Here is a 15,460-nt window from a genome sequence, read left to right on the forward strand (position 1 = left end):
ACTAATTGCAATATTTAGCTTACTTGCGCTTTCATGCTTGTTCTGTTTGTAAGGACTTGTATAATGGTCTGTTACCTCAAACGATGAAGCTATGAGTAAATTAGGCCTAGCCTGGTGAAAGAAGACAACTTCACTGCTGGCTCTGACAGTATAAAACAAGAAAATTGATATATCTTACTCATAAATCTTCCTTCCGAACTTTTGAATGCTGATATCCGTGGAAGTTAATGGATTTAATATTAATGGGGGAGATGGTGAATGAGAAAATAATGGGACTCGAGGTAGTCAAACTTGAGGATTTCCGCATCAGTGTTGAAGGAAAAGTGTATTGCTCACAATTTTCCAAAGCATCCTTGCTTCAGGTGTTTTGATTTTTTTATTGGAAAACTGCAAGTGCACTTTCATTATTTAGGAAGTGGAGAGGGAGGACCAGTTAACTGCTGATATATCAATTTAACACTTTTGGATCTATAATCGGACAGCGAATCAGACAGAGCGACTGAACACTTGGTTGAGTGAGTCAAAGAGTCTACCTGGATTTGTGATGAATCATGTCTGAATAATCCACTTAATCTTTTTGAGCAGGTCAATATCATGGTGAATAGAGGTGTGTTAATTGTATATTGTGTCTAATTGCATGCAAGTCGTAGGCATCAACTGGAATTTGCTTGTAGTCCTTCAGACACAGACTTAAACTCTTGTTGAGTGAGGAGGCGTATGTTTGTAATGTAAACAAATGTTTATATAAATGAATGTAGATTGGCTCCGGTCCTATCCTTTATCAGCTGGCTTTCTGGTCGAGAATGGTGGCAAGAAATTATTGCCTGAAGAAAAATGTTGGAAACAAAGAAATATTAAGACAGGAAACTATCATTCTTGTAGCCATTTGTCGAATAAGGACAAAAGCAAATGTAAATTGTCATGGTATGATTGCCCTCCAATTGTCTGAATAGAAGAATAAAGTGGATATGTGGATGTCTAAGCTCTGAAGTCCTGCCGTATGAGGTATGAATGTTGGTGGACAATTAAACTAACTGGAGGGAAGGCTCCACAAATATTCCCATCCCCAATGATGGGGAAAGCCCAGCCCATCCGTGCAAAATACAAGGCTGAAACATGATAAGAATATTGTCACAAGTAGACTTTTACATACATTAACATACGTAAACCTCATTGAATTTCCCAAATGCCTATGAGCTGTTTCTCCTCATCAGCCAATCACATTTGATTCCTATCTAAACTGCCTTCTAAACTCATTGCTGGAGAGCGACTTATCTCATTGGGGCTTTTTGAATTCTGGCTACTGCTGCCCTAACAGATTTCCACCTGTTGCTGGACATCTTGCATCCTATTATGTTTTGTTAGATTTGTTTTACTGCTGATGCTAGGCAGATTTATGACATATGGCATTGGTATATTTGAAAAAATATTGTAGTATGCAAGCAGCAATAAGTCACCTGGTCACATCACATTTAGATTACTGTGGCTAGTTCTGGGTGCAGGACATGTTTCTGACTGGAATAATTTGATGTTCTATAGTGAGGTTTGGCAATGTAACTTTGTGTTTACTTACAGCAACGCTTTCAGATAAAAAGTGAAGACGATGCCAGTTTTGTTCTGAAGGTCACAAAGGCTTTCAAGGATGCATTGATCAGTTACTATCAAAAGAAAGAAACTGTGAGTATTTTAAAATTCTTCCATTCGATAATCCATGTGTCTATATGTAGCGAATGGTTCAGCGTTCCATTTTCATAACAATTGCTCTTTTTGGTTCTCGTAATAATATATGATCTGCTTTGTAGCTTAAGAGGATTGACTTTCTCATTCCAGGTTTTTGTTTTCAGTTTTCTTGCTCAACACAGTTGTTGCAAGTATCTCTTTGTTCACTGCTCTGCAGTAACCAAACACAAAATGCTGTGTTTCCTCACAGCAATCTGAATATGCCATGCACACGCAGCATTTCCTTTAACATGTTTAGCTGCGTGGCATCAAGACGGCCATCCACAGCAAACTGAAGTTCGAGGTAACATTGCTGCACTGATGTGTGGCAGCTGTCAAATATAGTGTTATATCTGCAATTTGTCTCAAAAGGTCTATTTTATTAATTGATAGCTCTGGCTGTAGACCCGTAATCTAAATTCTTCTGATTGAATGGTGGTTGTTTCACCATGTAGCATTTTCAGCCAATGCATTTGAAGCTAAATTGCACAGATTAATGGGAATTGTGTGGTCATTTTCTAATTTGGTGCAGCAGCAAGTAGATGGCCATGTGTGAGATATTTGATGTTTTGTGCTGTCTTGAATTCCACCAGCATTATTAGTTTATTGAATTACAGTTTTTTTTTAAATTGGAGTACCCAATTCATTTTTTCCAATTAAGGGGCAATTTAGCACGGCCAATCCACCTAGCTTGCACATTTTTGGGTTGTGGGGGCGAAACCCACGCAAACACGGGGAGAATGTGCAAACTCCACACGGACAGTGACCCAGAGCCAGGATCGAACCTGGGACCTCGGTGTCGTGAGGCCACAGTGCTAACCCTGTGCGCCACCGTGCTGCCTGTTGAATTATAATTAATGACTGCTAGTCAATAATTTATTTTACCTTTTGGATTGAAAAAAAAAATGTAAAATTTTGAAGGCCAGTAATAGACAGCACACTAATAGTTCTGTGTTTGCATTGTTCAGTTTCCAATCTCAATTGGGTATTTTTGTCTCCCAGAAGGTAGGAAGTTTGTTTTTTAACTTGCCCATTCACCTTTACCTGTCCTGTCTCTTTCTACCATCACTACCTGGAATCTGGAAGGAGGCAACAGCGGGACTGGCACTGGGAAAGTCCAGAGCGGTGTAGGTTTCCTCAGTGCCCTCTCCAGAGTGAGTTACAATGTCATCAACTACTTTGGATCATAATTAGGATGACTAACTCATATCTCCGAAGTAGTGAACGCAATTACTTATCTTATGCAGGCATACAGGGCAACTGATTTCCTGCTTTTCTGAATAAAATCTGCCAAGTAGTCATTCATAGTAAAAGATTGTGCTACTTAATACAATGTAATGAGCAGATGATACTTCATTAAAGTTTATTCTTGCAGAACGACCAGTGTTTTTTCTTGTTTTGTGTGTTTGTTTTGCACTCTCTTGCACTCTTGACAGGTGAAAAACCATGTCAAAAACTTGATCCATTGGAAGTGAATCAAGAAGCATAATCTGTGCCACCACTATTTACACAAGCACCCAATATATCAAACAGAGGTCTCACTCTGCAGTTTTTCCGCGTCAGGACAATTTGAAACTCAAAAAATTGTTTGTTCATCAAAATCTATCAGCGCTGAAACATTGTCTTTAATTCCTGATATTATAAATCAGCTTGGTACAGGGGCTGAGGTGCATCTTGTCCAGAGTGTCAAAACCATATTAAGGTCTCCTATCATATGGAAAGAATCATTCTGTACCAACTGGACTTAACATTTGAAGAGGTTTTGTGAACACTTCAATTTTCGGCTGGGATGGAGACCTTGTATTACATTTCAGTTCTACATAGAGGTGATTGGCTGTTATTTCTCCTCCGCTGAGGTTTTGGTACCAACTGCCTCAGACCTCTGTTTCTCGTTCTGACCTCCGTGAAATTACTTACCAAGGCAATGTTAAATGCTTCTTTAATATGCAGCAGACTTCTTCCTTCACAAACAACTGGATTATTTTACAACTGACAATCATCAGCACAGATAACTTGCATGCCTTTAACCATTGACATTTATTAAGATGTGGAACATTAAGATAAATATTCATGGTTGTTTTATCTTATGACACCTCCAGCTATGCCATTTTCCTAGGGTAGTCTGACGGTGATTTGTGAGAACTTGAGATGGAAAGGAAGCAGATTTTAGTTCAGTTCTATGTGGGCAGAATAATGTTGCTTGGTATGGCCTACTTTCAAGTTTCATATTACAATTGTTCAGAATATTCTCCGTCTCCAGTCTAGGTAGACAATAGTGTTTTTTCTTTCAGCACAGCAGTTGCAGGAATGAGAGCAAATAAAAACAGAATACTGGAAAATCTCAGCAGGTCTGGCAGCAACTTTAAATGTGAAAGAGTCTGTATGACTTCTTCAGAATTGCACAAATGACTGTGTATTCTCCTCTAAGTTCAAACAGGAAATGTATAAATTCCAAATGAGGGTCTTCTGTTGATGTTACCGAAGTCTTCATCTTAAAGTAAGTAAAGTCGCCATAGTCCCAGATGGCAATAGGCTGTTTTCTCCTTCGAGGTGGACAGCTGACTGGTGGTGATTTAACCTGAGGATCACCACACTTCCGGCGAGGGGCAAGATTGAGACGGTTGGCCTTCATGAATTACCTCAGCTGGTACGGGAATTGAACCCGCACTGTTGGTGTCGCTCTGCATCACAATCTAGCTTTCAAGCAAACTGAGCTAACCTGACCCATCATTTATTGTAATTGCTAAGCTTTGCTATGAATGAGGAAAATACAATAATCTATTTTAGTCCCTATTTTCAGACACAACTGTTCCTGTGTAAAGGAAGAGAGCTTGCTTATATTGTATATTGCAACACTCAATGTCGCAAATGCTTCACATCAAGTAATTATTTTGAAGTGCAGTGGCATTACAAATTGAAGTGTGGCAGCCTTTTTTTGCAGCAAGATTTCACAAGAGGAAAATAGATGAATGATGGGTCCACTTTATTTTGCCAAATTGTGTCGGTTGAAAGAATATTGGTCAGAACACTTTGCAGACTCTGCTTTTCATAAGGTGCAATGTAATCTTGAACATTGATCTTAATGTTTATATAAATAGCACCTGTACTACTTGTGCATTGGGGTGCCAGCCTAGATTATGTGCTCAATTTCTGAGTGAAGTTTGAAACGACCAGCTTCCAACAGTGCTAATCCAAGGACTTCACAAATAAGAAGGCAGCTGGAAGGCAGCGAGCAGTGGAGTTCATCATTCTGAGCTTTGGAATGGGTGTTTGGAGGTGAATCTTTAGGTTCAGCAGACATTAGCACCCAGTTTCAGCAGTTGGTTCAGGAACTGCTAGAAAATTACCCAGTGCTTTTCTAAACTCTTTTTAACTGCTCTTTGGGGAAGGAACTTCCTTCTGTCTCTAATCACTTAATTTTGCTCACCAAGAGACTTCCAGTGGTGGCACTTGTCAGACTATATTTACTGCTAAGGGCTTCAGCAGAGTCCCTTTACTATCTTTATTTCTCACTAACTTTAAATGTGAGTTATTTATTTTCTACTACGACCAGAATGCATCAAGCAGATTGTTCCTGATGTATCTTTTGGTTATCTTTTTTCACATTAAAAACAAGTTTTGGCTGATTGGCACCGTTACCTGTGCTCAGAAATATAAACTTGTACAAATATATTTCCATACAGTCAGATGAGTTTTACTTGATCTGGAAGTAGGTTGTCTTCACTGATAAGGATTTCAAGAACTATCATCTTAACTAATTTCAAGTGCAACTATTCAACTTAAATCATGAGCAGATCTGAAGGATGCTCACTGCAACAATTCTGTCAATGCTTGTAGACATTTTCTACATTTTTACATTGTTCAGGATGTGCAGTGCTGCTGTTAAAACTATCCACTACCATGTAGAATTCCCATATGTTGTATGGCTGCAGATACAGCTGACATATTTTCCCTTCCATCAAAATGACTGGCTGACTTTGATCTCCTGCATTCAAGAGTTACATCTTTACTTTAACAGCCAGACACCCCATTGTGTGCTAATATGGTTCACCCAGAGCTTTTAATTTCAAACTGACTTGGGGTGTAACATCTTGATCTTCAGTGTATTCCAGATTCGATTCATTTTTTCCCCAATTAAACTTTAAAATGCAATTAAAATATTTTCCACAGCTTGCAAGTGAGGTTTTTTTGCTCCAGTTTTGATTTATAACCTAATGGTTGTCTCATACCTGTCATGCTCTTGGAGTGTTAGATACTTTCAGTATTCTGGTGACGCCTTCACTCCTGACAGTTGGAGAGTCCATCAAGCCTTGCGTGCAACACTGTAATCTGTAAGAAGAAGTTTCATATGACTATTTGAAACTTCATGCATTTTGACTACTTTTGTTCATGGAAACGTTTGCCAGACAAAATATTGCTGACGTTAGTTAGCATTAGCGCTAATATTTTCCTGGAACAGACTAATGCACTCTTCTCTATGTTCTTATATTTGTTGCTGAACTTGACTTGAGTCATGCCGCAGGAAAACTAAATTGGACTTGCAGATCATTTTTCAGGAATATATTCAACCTGTACAGATGGGGAATAGTCGATTGCGATTGCTTCTTCTACTCTAGCGTTGATACTTTTCAGCACAATTGCTGCTACGTGCTGCCTTGATCTCTACTCGGCAGACAGCAGGCGGTCTTCGAATGGAATAGGAAACTTGCATACATTTTCTCATTCTTCTCCCACAGATGTATTGTCTCCACATCACAAACCGGATCTTTTAAAGACATCATCTTGAAATTTGCACTCTAGAATTTTCCATCTTCGCTGCTAATTTCAGAATAGCTTTATTACCATGAAATTACAGCTAAATTGAATAAAGCAGCTTGAAAATCAATACTGCTTGGGATCTGTTTGTTTGTTTCACTGAACTCAAGTATCATACCCTGATCTTGTATTGATTACCAAAGGTACTTGACAGAAAATCCCAGTGAACTTTATTTACTGTCAGCCTAAAATGCTTCTTAAGTTGGAGTAAATAAACTAGAACTGGGTTTCTTCCCTTGAAAAAAAAACCCACTATGTTCGTATGCTTTGTTTTTTTTTAACTAAACAGTGTCTTCGTAGTTCTAGCTGTATACCATTTCAAAACTTTTTTCCCTTGCCCAACCTCAAAGGACCCAGCCACGAGGCCAACATTGGATCAAAGAACCGCAAGATCCACCGGTATACCAGATGACTATTCCAGATATAATCCTGATGCGACAACTTCAGCAGTACGAGGCTCAGAAAGCCCGAGAGGTAATTCAGATTTGAAAATTATCAGCAACATCTCTGTTTTCAGGTGCCATCAGGCAAACCAAATTACCTCTTGCCTCATTGGTATCTTTGCATTGGCTTCAATTGACCAATTGAGGACTTTGTCTGAAATTTAGCTTGGATTTTCAGGTAAGTGGGATGACAGCACTTGTAGTAGTTCAGCACCTGAAGCTATGATCAAAAGCCATTTAAGATCCTAAATTATATTCTGGATCAATAGTTCAGATTCCGCTATGGCTTGATCTGGCACACCAGCCTAGTCCAGTCTTTGGATTAGTTTCAGAAATGGTGACTGAAGTGCATCATTCTGGACCCAAACATGTATTCCTCTGCAATATTGGTTTGGGTTCTGAGGTCAAGGACCCAGCGCTGGGATCCACATTGCATGAGAGTCAGCTGACATAGACTACAACAGCCAGTTGCTTTTGTTGATTTGCTGACCTTTGGGTGCACAATAAATTACCCAAGATGCATATTTATCCATGCCAACTTTATTGTACTTTGGGCATAACTCCTCCTAAGTGGATTTGGAGTGGAGTTTCCAACTGCAAAATTGTATTTTGCAACCTCAGGTTGGAGTGAATCCTTTTTTTTAAATTCAAAAGCCTGAAGGTTAAAACATTTAAGTCCTACTTGCAAGCAATGCTAGCTGTTATATGTGACATCACCACTGTTAATGGGCAGTTGCAGTCACTTTGGTTCCAACGTCCAAGCAAACTATCAACAGCACTATTTGCTTAACTAACCTTGGGTATATTGCCAGCTGCTTAAGGTCCACCTTTATGCATGCCTGCATTTTTGTACCTCGGGGTAGTTCATGTTAGTGCACTTGGAGTTGTATTCACAGCTGCAAAATCTGCCCATTGCAAAACTGGGTTGGAGTGTATTTCAACCTTGTTGTTCTTTAAGGCTAAATCATTTAAGCCTTAGTTACAGGCAGCCCCAGCTTTTGGAGAGGCACCACTGCCGCCATTAATAGCCAAGAAACTCCTCACCTCTGCTCATGAGAGAACCTAGCAGAATGCTTTCTTCTACATCAAGGAAGGAGACCATTTTTTCTTAGCATTGAATTGAACTCCACTCTGTTCATATCAAATTTCTTTGTCTTTAATGAATAAATGGCTGCAACCTAATAGCACGTTTACATGAAAAGAGTGCTGTAAACAGCGTTCTGTGCTAGTCAAGTTGTTGATAGCATTCTGTAATGTCAAGGACTGAATGGAATCTGAAACTGACATGTTTGAAGGTCTCATGAGCACTCCTACTCCTCCATTTGTCTCCTAAATGCATGGAGTCAAATTCTGTCCCTGAAAGTACAGAAACCACAGGACTTTATCGTACTGGCCCAGCTTAGAAGTGTTAGCACCACCTAAATTTAATAGGATTGAGCAATGCAGAGAGATCACATATCCATTTGAGTTGCACCCTTTTGGAGCTCCTCAGGAAGGCACAAAAGTACCTTTTAACATATCAACATTCAAGTTGGCAAAAGGTAATGGTGTCTGTGACCATTTGCATTGACTGGTGCTTGTGACTTCTCCATTTGCTGAGGCAGGTTTATCTTTGTGCTTTGACTATTGATGCTGAATGAAATCAACCCAAAAACCCCTCCAAACAATCTCTAGTTTTGACATTGATTGTCGGCTGTAATAGCTCGAGGGAGCCTGTGCAAATGGTGTTTTTTTCAGCAGCATTCACCCTCATGTATGAGGTACAATCCACATTGCAGAGAGAACTCTGGAATATTCCAGATATCTTTAGCTTCCAGTTGATGCATCTTAGTAAATTTGTTCCATTTCAAGCTTTCATCACCAGCTGCTGAACATAATCCCTGATACCTCTTCCTTCCAGCTGGAAAATTAATGAATGCTATGTGCATTCTGTTCGTTCTGGTTCATCAGGCACCTACATGAACTTGTGAAGCTGATTAAAATGCCGTTGAAGGCAACAGTCAATGACTGAAATTGAAATTTCAGTTGGTCATTTTTGGCTGGTTCCCTACACTTGCATTTGTTTTGTTTTTTAATTTGGTGTAGCCAATTCATTTTTCCCAATTAAGGGGCAACTTAGCGTGGCCAATCCACCTACCCTGCACATCTTTGGGTTGTGGGGGCGAAACCCATGCAAACACAGGGAGAATGTGCAAACTCCACACGGACAGTGACACAGAGCCGGGATCGAACCTGGGACCTCGGCGCCGTTAGGCAGCAATGCTAACCACTGTGCCACTGTGCTGCCCCTACACTTGTATTTGTGCCTATAAATCTATCAAATGTCTGAGTCAGACTTGGTAAGTAATTCGCTGGAAGACTTCAGACAATCCAAAGATTCGCCAACATTTTTTATGGTTGGGCTTAAATACCTTCACATTAACTCATATTTGTATCATGAAAAATGGAACATGATGCATGGCATTGGTTCCAGGACACTACTTCTGCAATGGTTTGTGCCTCCAAGATCTAATGGGGAGCATGGACCCACTATTATTTTTTGGGGTGTGATTAAATGCCTGCAATTTTGTCAGATTTAAGTTTCTTGCTCAAATATAAAGTGAGCATTCTGCACCTCTGTGCTCTGGTGTGGCAGTGGTTGGCAAAGGGTGACGTATAGAAACATCTTTTTCACCCTAACTGAAGATCTGCTTCAAGGACAGGAATGTTACAAGTGTTATTCCTGTACCTGCTGCTGGTAATTTCCAAGGACAGAGACTCAGACCTATCCTCAAGCAAAGGAGAACAAAACAGATACATTAAACAAATTGCTTGAGGACCCCTGGTCTGATCGTCACTGCATCCTGAGGGATTAAGTCTGCAGTTATAGATCTTTATAATGCTAACTAAAAATGGCCAAGTATTTGTGCCGTTAAGTGCCCACAAATGTTGCCAGTACATGAACACTGCTCAGATCTCCATGGGTTGAATGTATACCCATAACTCAGAAACTGGTTAACCAAGATCCGCACAGAGGTTCAAGACCTCCGTATAAATGGAACCACGATTCTGATATTTAGATTTCTACGCTGCCAGTAATTGAACATCTGTTGCTGACAAACTTTGCATGGCAGTGAACTGGTGAGAACAGCCATTACACCATTCTGACCAAGTATTTGAGAATTTGTTTCTATTAATTGGGTTTTGAAAAAATATTGTTTTGGTGTAGATGTTTCAGATTTAGTATGTCGTTATGGTGTTTGTGGCCATGAATTTTTGGAAATGGTTTAGCATTTTCACCACGTCAAATTTAAATGCCTACTTCACCTAAGGATTTGAAAATGCAACTTGTAGCACCTAATGCTGTCTTGCATTGTTTGTTGTATAATGAGATATTTGGGTAGTGCCTTGCTATAATTTTTCAGACCCAACTTCACAGTCCATTTTTATTGTTTAAAAAGTCTTATTTATGTACTATTTTGCTCCATTTCTTTTAGGTGGTTATGATTGGAAACAGGATAGTATGGCAACAAACCTGAGACAATCACTTGACTCCTCATCGTACCTATCCTCTGCAATTCCTGCCAGGGATTCTGCATTGTATTCCGCTTCAGGCAGGGGCTATTCGGCAGATTACAAATCTGGTGTTCCGGATGTAAACTGGGGCATGAATAAAAGCATGAGCAATGCCTACTTTGGTCGCTAAGTTCATTGCAAGGGTGTATACATAAAATAATGGATGGTTGGAGCTGTGCATTGTGAATGTGGCACAACTGCAGCACAGCACAAATTGATTTCTTATTCTGTAACTTCTTCTCTGACCATCCATTTTACTATTGGTGTACTATTTTGTATTTGTTTCTTAAGTAGCTAGCATCTCCATATAAGTTCTGCTCTAACCCAAGCTGATAATTTAACTGAAATTCAATGAAATAGTATATTTCTCTCCCACCCTTTTTTCATCAGTTGAAAAACAAGCAGTAATGTCTAGAAGCAATGCTGTAATTAGTTTATCTTTTTTCTCCTGCCATTGAGCACTATATGTACACAACCTGATGTGCTTAAAGAACTAGTTTCATTTGTGAAGTGTTATTTTTATCTCCACAGGCACTTGCACCCATTACTGTTACTCAAACTTTCACATTATCCATGGGCAGACAGACCATGGTGACCATCAAATACAAGCCCCACCCTGTCGCCTCCCAACATCAACAAGTGTACTTGTAAGCAGGAAGCATTGGCAATCAGGAACTCTGGCTTCCAGCACTATCTCCCCCACAACTTTTTTCTTGGGGATACTGATTTATGTTGCCACTATTGTCTGACATGGGATCAACCATTCTGCAGAGACCAAAGGCTTGTGTTGAGCTGTTTTTCATGCCCTGTATAAGCTTGTACACACAATGCAATCAACAGTTGATCTGTGATACCCATATAAAAGCCAACTAAAGTGAATATTTAGAAATCAAACATACTTCAATTCAGTTCAAGTGGTAAGACATTTTAGAAAAATTAGGCATAAATAAAAATGGTAACTTTTTATTATCTTCATGGGGCAGCTTTAGAAACTGCTATTTTTTTTGTTCACTAGCATTTACCATACTGGCATTCTAACTGGGATATTCAGCTCACAATTGCAGTTTCAATTAATTTTGGCATCAGGTGCCAATTGACAATGCCATGTGGAGGGAAGCAAACATTCATGATACAACCATTGGAGCTGGTATTGGAAAAAGTCTCCCAGTTCTGTTCTCTGAAGACTAGTTTGTGTTAGTGGGAAGCCGAAAAAGGAGCAAACCAGTTTATTAACCTGGTTTTAAAGAAGAGCTTCTAAATTCTCTCCTGGCAGAGTTGACTTCAGCAGTTTATTGGCAAGGACACTATCAAGTTATGAGGTAAAGCTGGCCACTGATGCACAAAGAGATTTGGCTGGTATGTGTTTAATGCAATAATAAATGTTAATTTGAAGTTATGGCATCGCATCAAATTTAATGCACATCAAGCAATGCAAAATGTAGCCAAGTACATTTTTGCCTTAGTTGACAATTATAAGAACACTCTCTCTCTCTCTCTCTCTCTCTCTCTCTCTCTCTCTCTCTCTCTCTCTCTCTCTCTCTCTCTCTCTCTCTCTCTTTCCCCCCCCCCAATATGAATGACATGGTGGGGTAAATGCTTCTTTATCTGAATGCAAGTAGCGTGATGATTTTGGTCAATATTTAGATAACAGCAATGACAGACATGTTCAAAGGCTACTTTTTGGTGACTTAATCAACTTTTTGCTGTAATATATATAACATGGAAGAAACACTGGGCGACTGAAGATGTTTCTGTTAGGCATTGAGCCAGAGTGCAAGCCTGAGAGTTTTTGTTGGTGTTGCATTGGTTGTCTTGATTATAGATTAACACTTCTTAATTTCAAGAACCTTGGTGTTCTTATACACCCCATTAGAAATGTCCTGAAGCTGATAGCAATTTTTATATGCAAGTGTTTGTTAACTAATCGTTTGAATATTGCATTTTCCTGGTAGCTTTTAAATTGCACCTTTTTCATCTATTAGATCTGCAAATTCATTTTGTAGAAAATCTTTAATATTAGAAAGCAGAATTGGAGAAATATGCATGATCATAGACAATTTCCTTATTTGGATTATTCACAGGTATTGTCAATTTTGGCTATTTTAATACATATTTCAAAAGATTGTTAAAATCTCCGATTTGCAGCTGTGGTTTCAAACCTGTGAAACTTTCACCTTGAATCATTTCATTTTCATTTGTTGTATATGTGTGAATTCACATGTGAAAGCAAATTATGTCCTTAAGGAATAATCATCTTTCTCTTGTGAACTACAATTCAACAGTGTTTCCAACATTGAAACGACATGCATTTTTAGAAAAATTTCCCATTCTTGACTTCCCAAGAGTAATTAAAAATGTAGTTTTGGTTTTGTATTTGAACATGCAACCAAAACATATTGCTAAAATACTTTAAAGATAATGTAAGTTGTTTCACTGATACCTCAATCAGTTATTCCATCATTTTGAGTTCCAGTTTCAATTCCCAGTCAGTGTTGAGTTACCCAGTCTTAATTAGGGTGCTATAATTGGTTGTAGCACTCATCAGTTGAAGAGGGGAAATATCGATTCGGGTTTCTGTTTTTTATTACGATTCAGGGATTCTTGCTAAAGTGTTTGGGTGTCAGCATTGACTCAGCTTAATGCTATTCTCAACAAGAATGTCTTTATGCAGTTGATGTATTTGCTAATGATTACTTTGGGACATGCATGCATAATGACTAGTTTATTGGCAACTAGCATCCATGCATAGGAAGGAGAGGACCGGAGGAATTTTTTCAGACGGTTGAGAAGTGTAAGAGTTTCCAACTTTAATATGCAGACAATTGGATCTCTATTAAGTACTAATCACAGCTCTAAATTTGAGCTGTGTTGGAGGGGATTTACTTCTTGTGGCATAGCTTAGTTGAGAAAGGATCAGCATGAAGGTTGTATACTTTGCCACAGAGGAGCCAAAATATTGGTAAATTAGATATCTTTGGTCATAACATGGAATCTCCTGATGGCTTATATTGGGGATCTAAATTAAGGTTGGCTGTTTTGTGAGTTATGGAGTAGCCTGTTGGAAGGGCAGGAAAACTTGTCCAGTAGAAATGTACAAGCTCCCGAGTTCCTTACAGATTGAAATGGCTAATAAATGACAATACTTGTATAGTAAAAAAATAATGCGCCTTCAAAATTACTTTCCTCATAGGTGCATTCTACATTGGTAGATAGACAAAATATTAGAACTAATATTAGAGATTCAAAATTGCATGGATGTGTTTTCTAACTAGGCCATTTTTCAATATGTGAAGCATTATTCTACATAATGTACATTATATTGTGTTGCCAAGCATCAACTGTGTGATGTGCCTGTACCTAAAGGTCATGAGATGTAAATGCTGATGCATGGAAAATTCATTTAGAGGCTATTGGATCTTAAGAACATCTGGTTCCTGAGTAAGTTGGATTTTCTTTTCTTATTGGGAACATTTCTTTGCAGTTCTGAAGTAATTGACTTTATTTTTAATAATTTGACCTTTGCACAGAAAATATCTGAAGTGCAACAGGTTTGTTTTAAAATATGTAACTAAAATATTTATTTTCAACTCGTATGGAGGTTCATTTATGATCAAAATCTTGCTGAAACATTATTTTTGCTTTGAGTTTTGGTTACACAGCTGAAGAAAATGGTCAAGTTCCCTTTTTAGTGAAGAAGAAGGAATATCATTTTGTGAAAAGTGTACATTACTATTCTTTGATGATAAGCAACAGTGATGCTCAAAATCTAAAGCTGCAGGAAAAGTGATCTATGTTCTGACTTTTATTTCTAACGTTTTGTGAAGTTCATTCATGTTTCATCACTGTTTAATTGTGGTGTTTGCTTCTAAGAATCCAAAATAAACTGAAAATTCCACATTGTGTTCCGAACAATTCCTTCTTCGCAATCTCTGTCTGCAGATGAGTAAAGATTTTGTATTTTATATCTTTCAGGGGGGCTGAAAAGAGAGTTTTAAAATGTTTTCTTTCACATCGCTAACTAGGCTCTTGGTTCCTAATAGCACAGTGGGGGTTCCTACAAGATATGAACTGTACTGGTTCGAAGAACACCGCCCACCACGTCTTCCTCTGGACAATTAGGAATGGGCAATAAATGCTGGCATACCCAGTCTGGTCTTCCTCTATCTCCCCTGGGATGCATCCTCAATTCTTGTGGCCAGAATCTTAGCTAGCAATTTGGCATCCACGTTTAAAAACGAAACCGGCCTGTATGACCTGCAATTGCCCAGATCCTTCCCTCGTTTAAGAATGAGTGAGATCAAAGCCTGTGACATTGTTGGGGGGAGGGTTCCTTTCTCTCTAGCCTCATTAAAGGTCCTCATCAGGAGTGGGCTCAATATTTCAGAAAGTTTCTTATAGAATTCTACCTGGTAACCGTCCGGCTCTGGGGCTTTACCCGATTGCATGCCCTCTATACCCTTGACAATCTCCTCCAATTCAATCGGGGTCCACAGTCCCTCACCAGATCCTCTTCCATCTTTGGAAACCTCAACTGGTCCAAAAATTGCCTCGTCCCTTCCGCTCCCGTCGGGGGTTCCGACTCGTATAGTTTACTATAGAATTCCTTAAAGACTCCGTTCACCCCCCTCCCCGGATCCAAGAGCGTGTTAACCTCCTTATTCTTTACTCCCCTGATTTCCCAGGCCGCCTCCCTCTTTCGCAGTTGGTGCCAGCATTCTACTCGCTTTCTCCCCGTACTCATAGACTGCACCCCTTGTCTTCCTCAGCTGTGCTACCGCTTTCCCTGTGGTCAGCAGTTCAAACTCCACCTGCAGACTCCGCCGCTCCCTCAGTAGGCCTCCGCGTATCTCCTGTCCACTCGGAGTATCTCTTCCATCAGTCTCGCCCTCTCGGCTCTTTCTCTCTTTTCCCTATGGGATCGAATTGAG

The 15,460-nt window shown here is 39.3% G+C and overlaps 1 protein-coding gene across 12 annotated transcripts in view; it reads left to right on the forward strand.

Moving 5' to 3' along the window:
* The window catches only part of LOC119966252, a 73,217-nt gene extending 58,790 nt beyond the window's left edge, over positions 1-14,427 (forward strand). For 11 of the 12 annotated variants that reach the window (XM_038797625.1, XM_038797614.1, XM_038797617.1 and 8 more), the window contains 3 exons: positions 1,576-1,677; positions 6,885-7,008; positions 10,454-14,427. In XM_038797625.1, the coding sequence (XP_038653553.1) occupies positions 1,576-1,677; positions 6,885-7,008; positions 10,454-10,662 (435 nt within the window). In that variant the 3' untranslated portion in view covers positions 10,663-14,427. The remainder of the gene's footprint in view (positions 1-1,575; positions 1,678-6,884; positions 7,009-10,453) is intronic. The other variant, XM_038797626.1, reaches the window with a different exon arrangement.
* Positions 14,428-15,460: the final 1,033 nt, after the last annotated feature.

This window comes from Scyliorhinus canicula, chromosome 5 (assembly GCF_902713615.1).
Source record: "Scyliorhinus canicula chromosome 5, sScyCan1.1, whole genome shotgun sequence".
Classification (NCBI taxonomy): domain Eukaryota; kingdom Metazoa; phylum Chordata; class Chondrichthyes; order Carcharhiniformes; family Scyliorhinidae; genus Scyliorhinus; species Scyliorhinus canicula.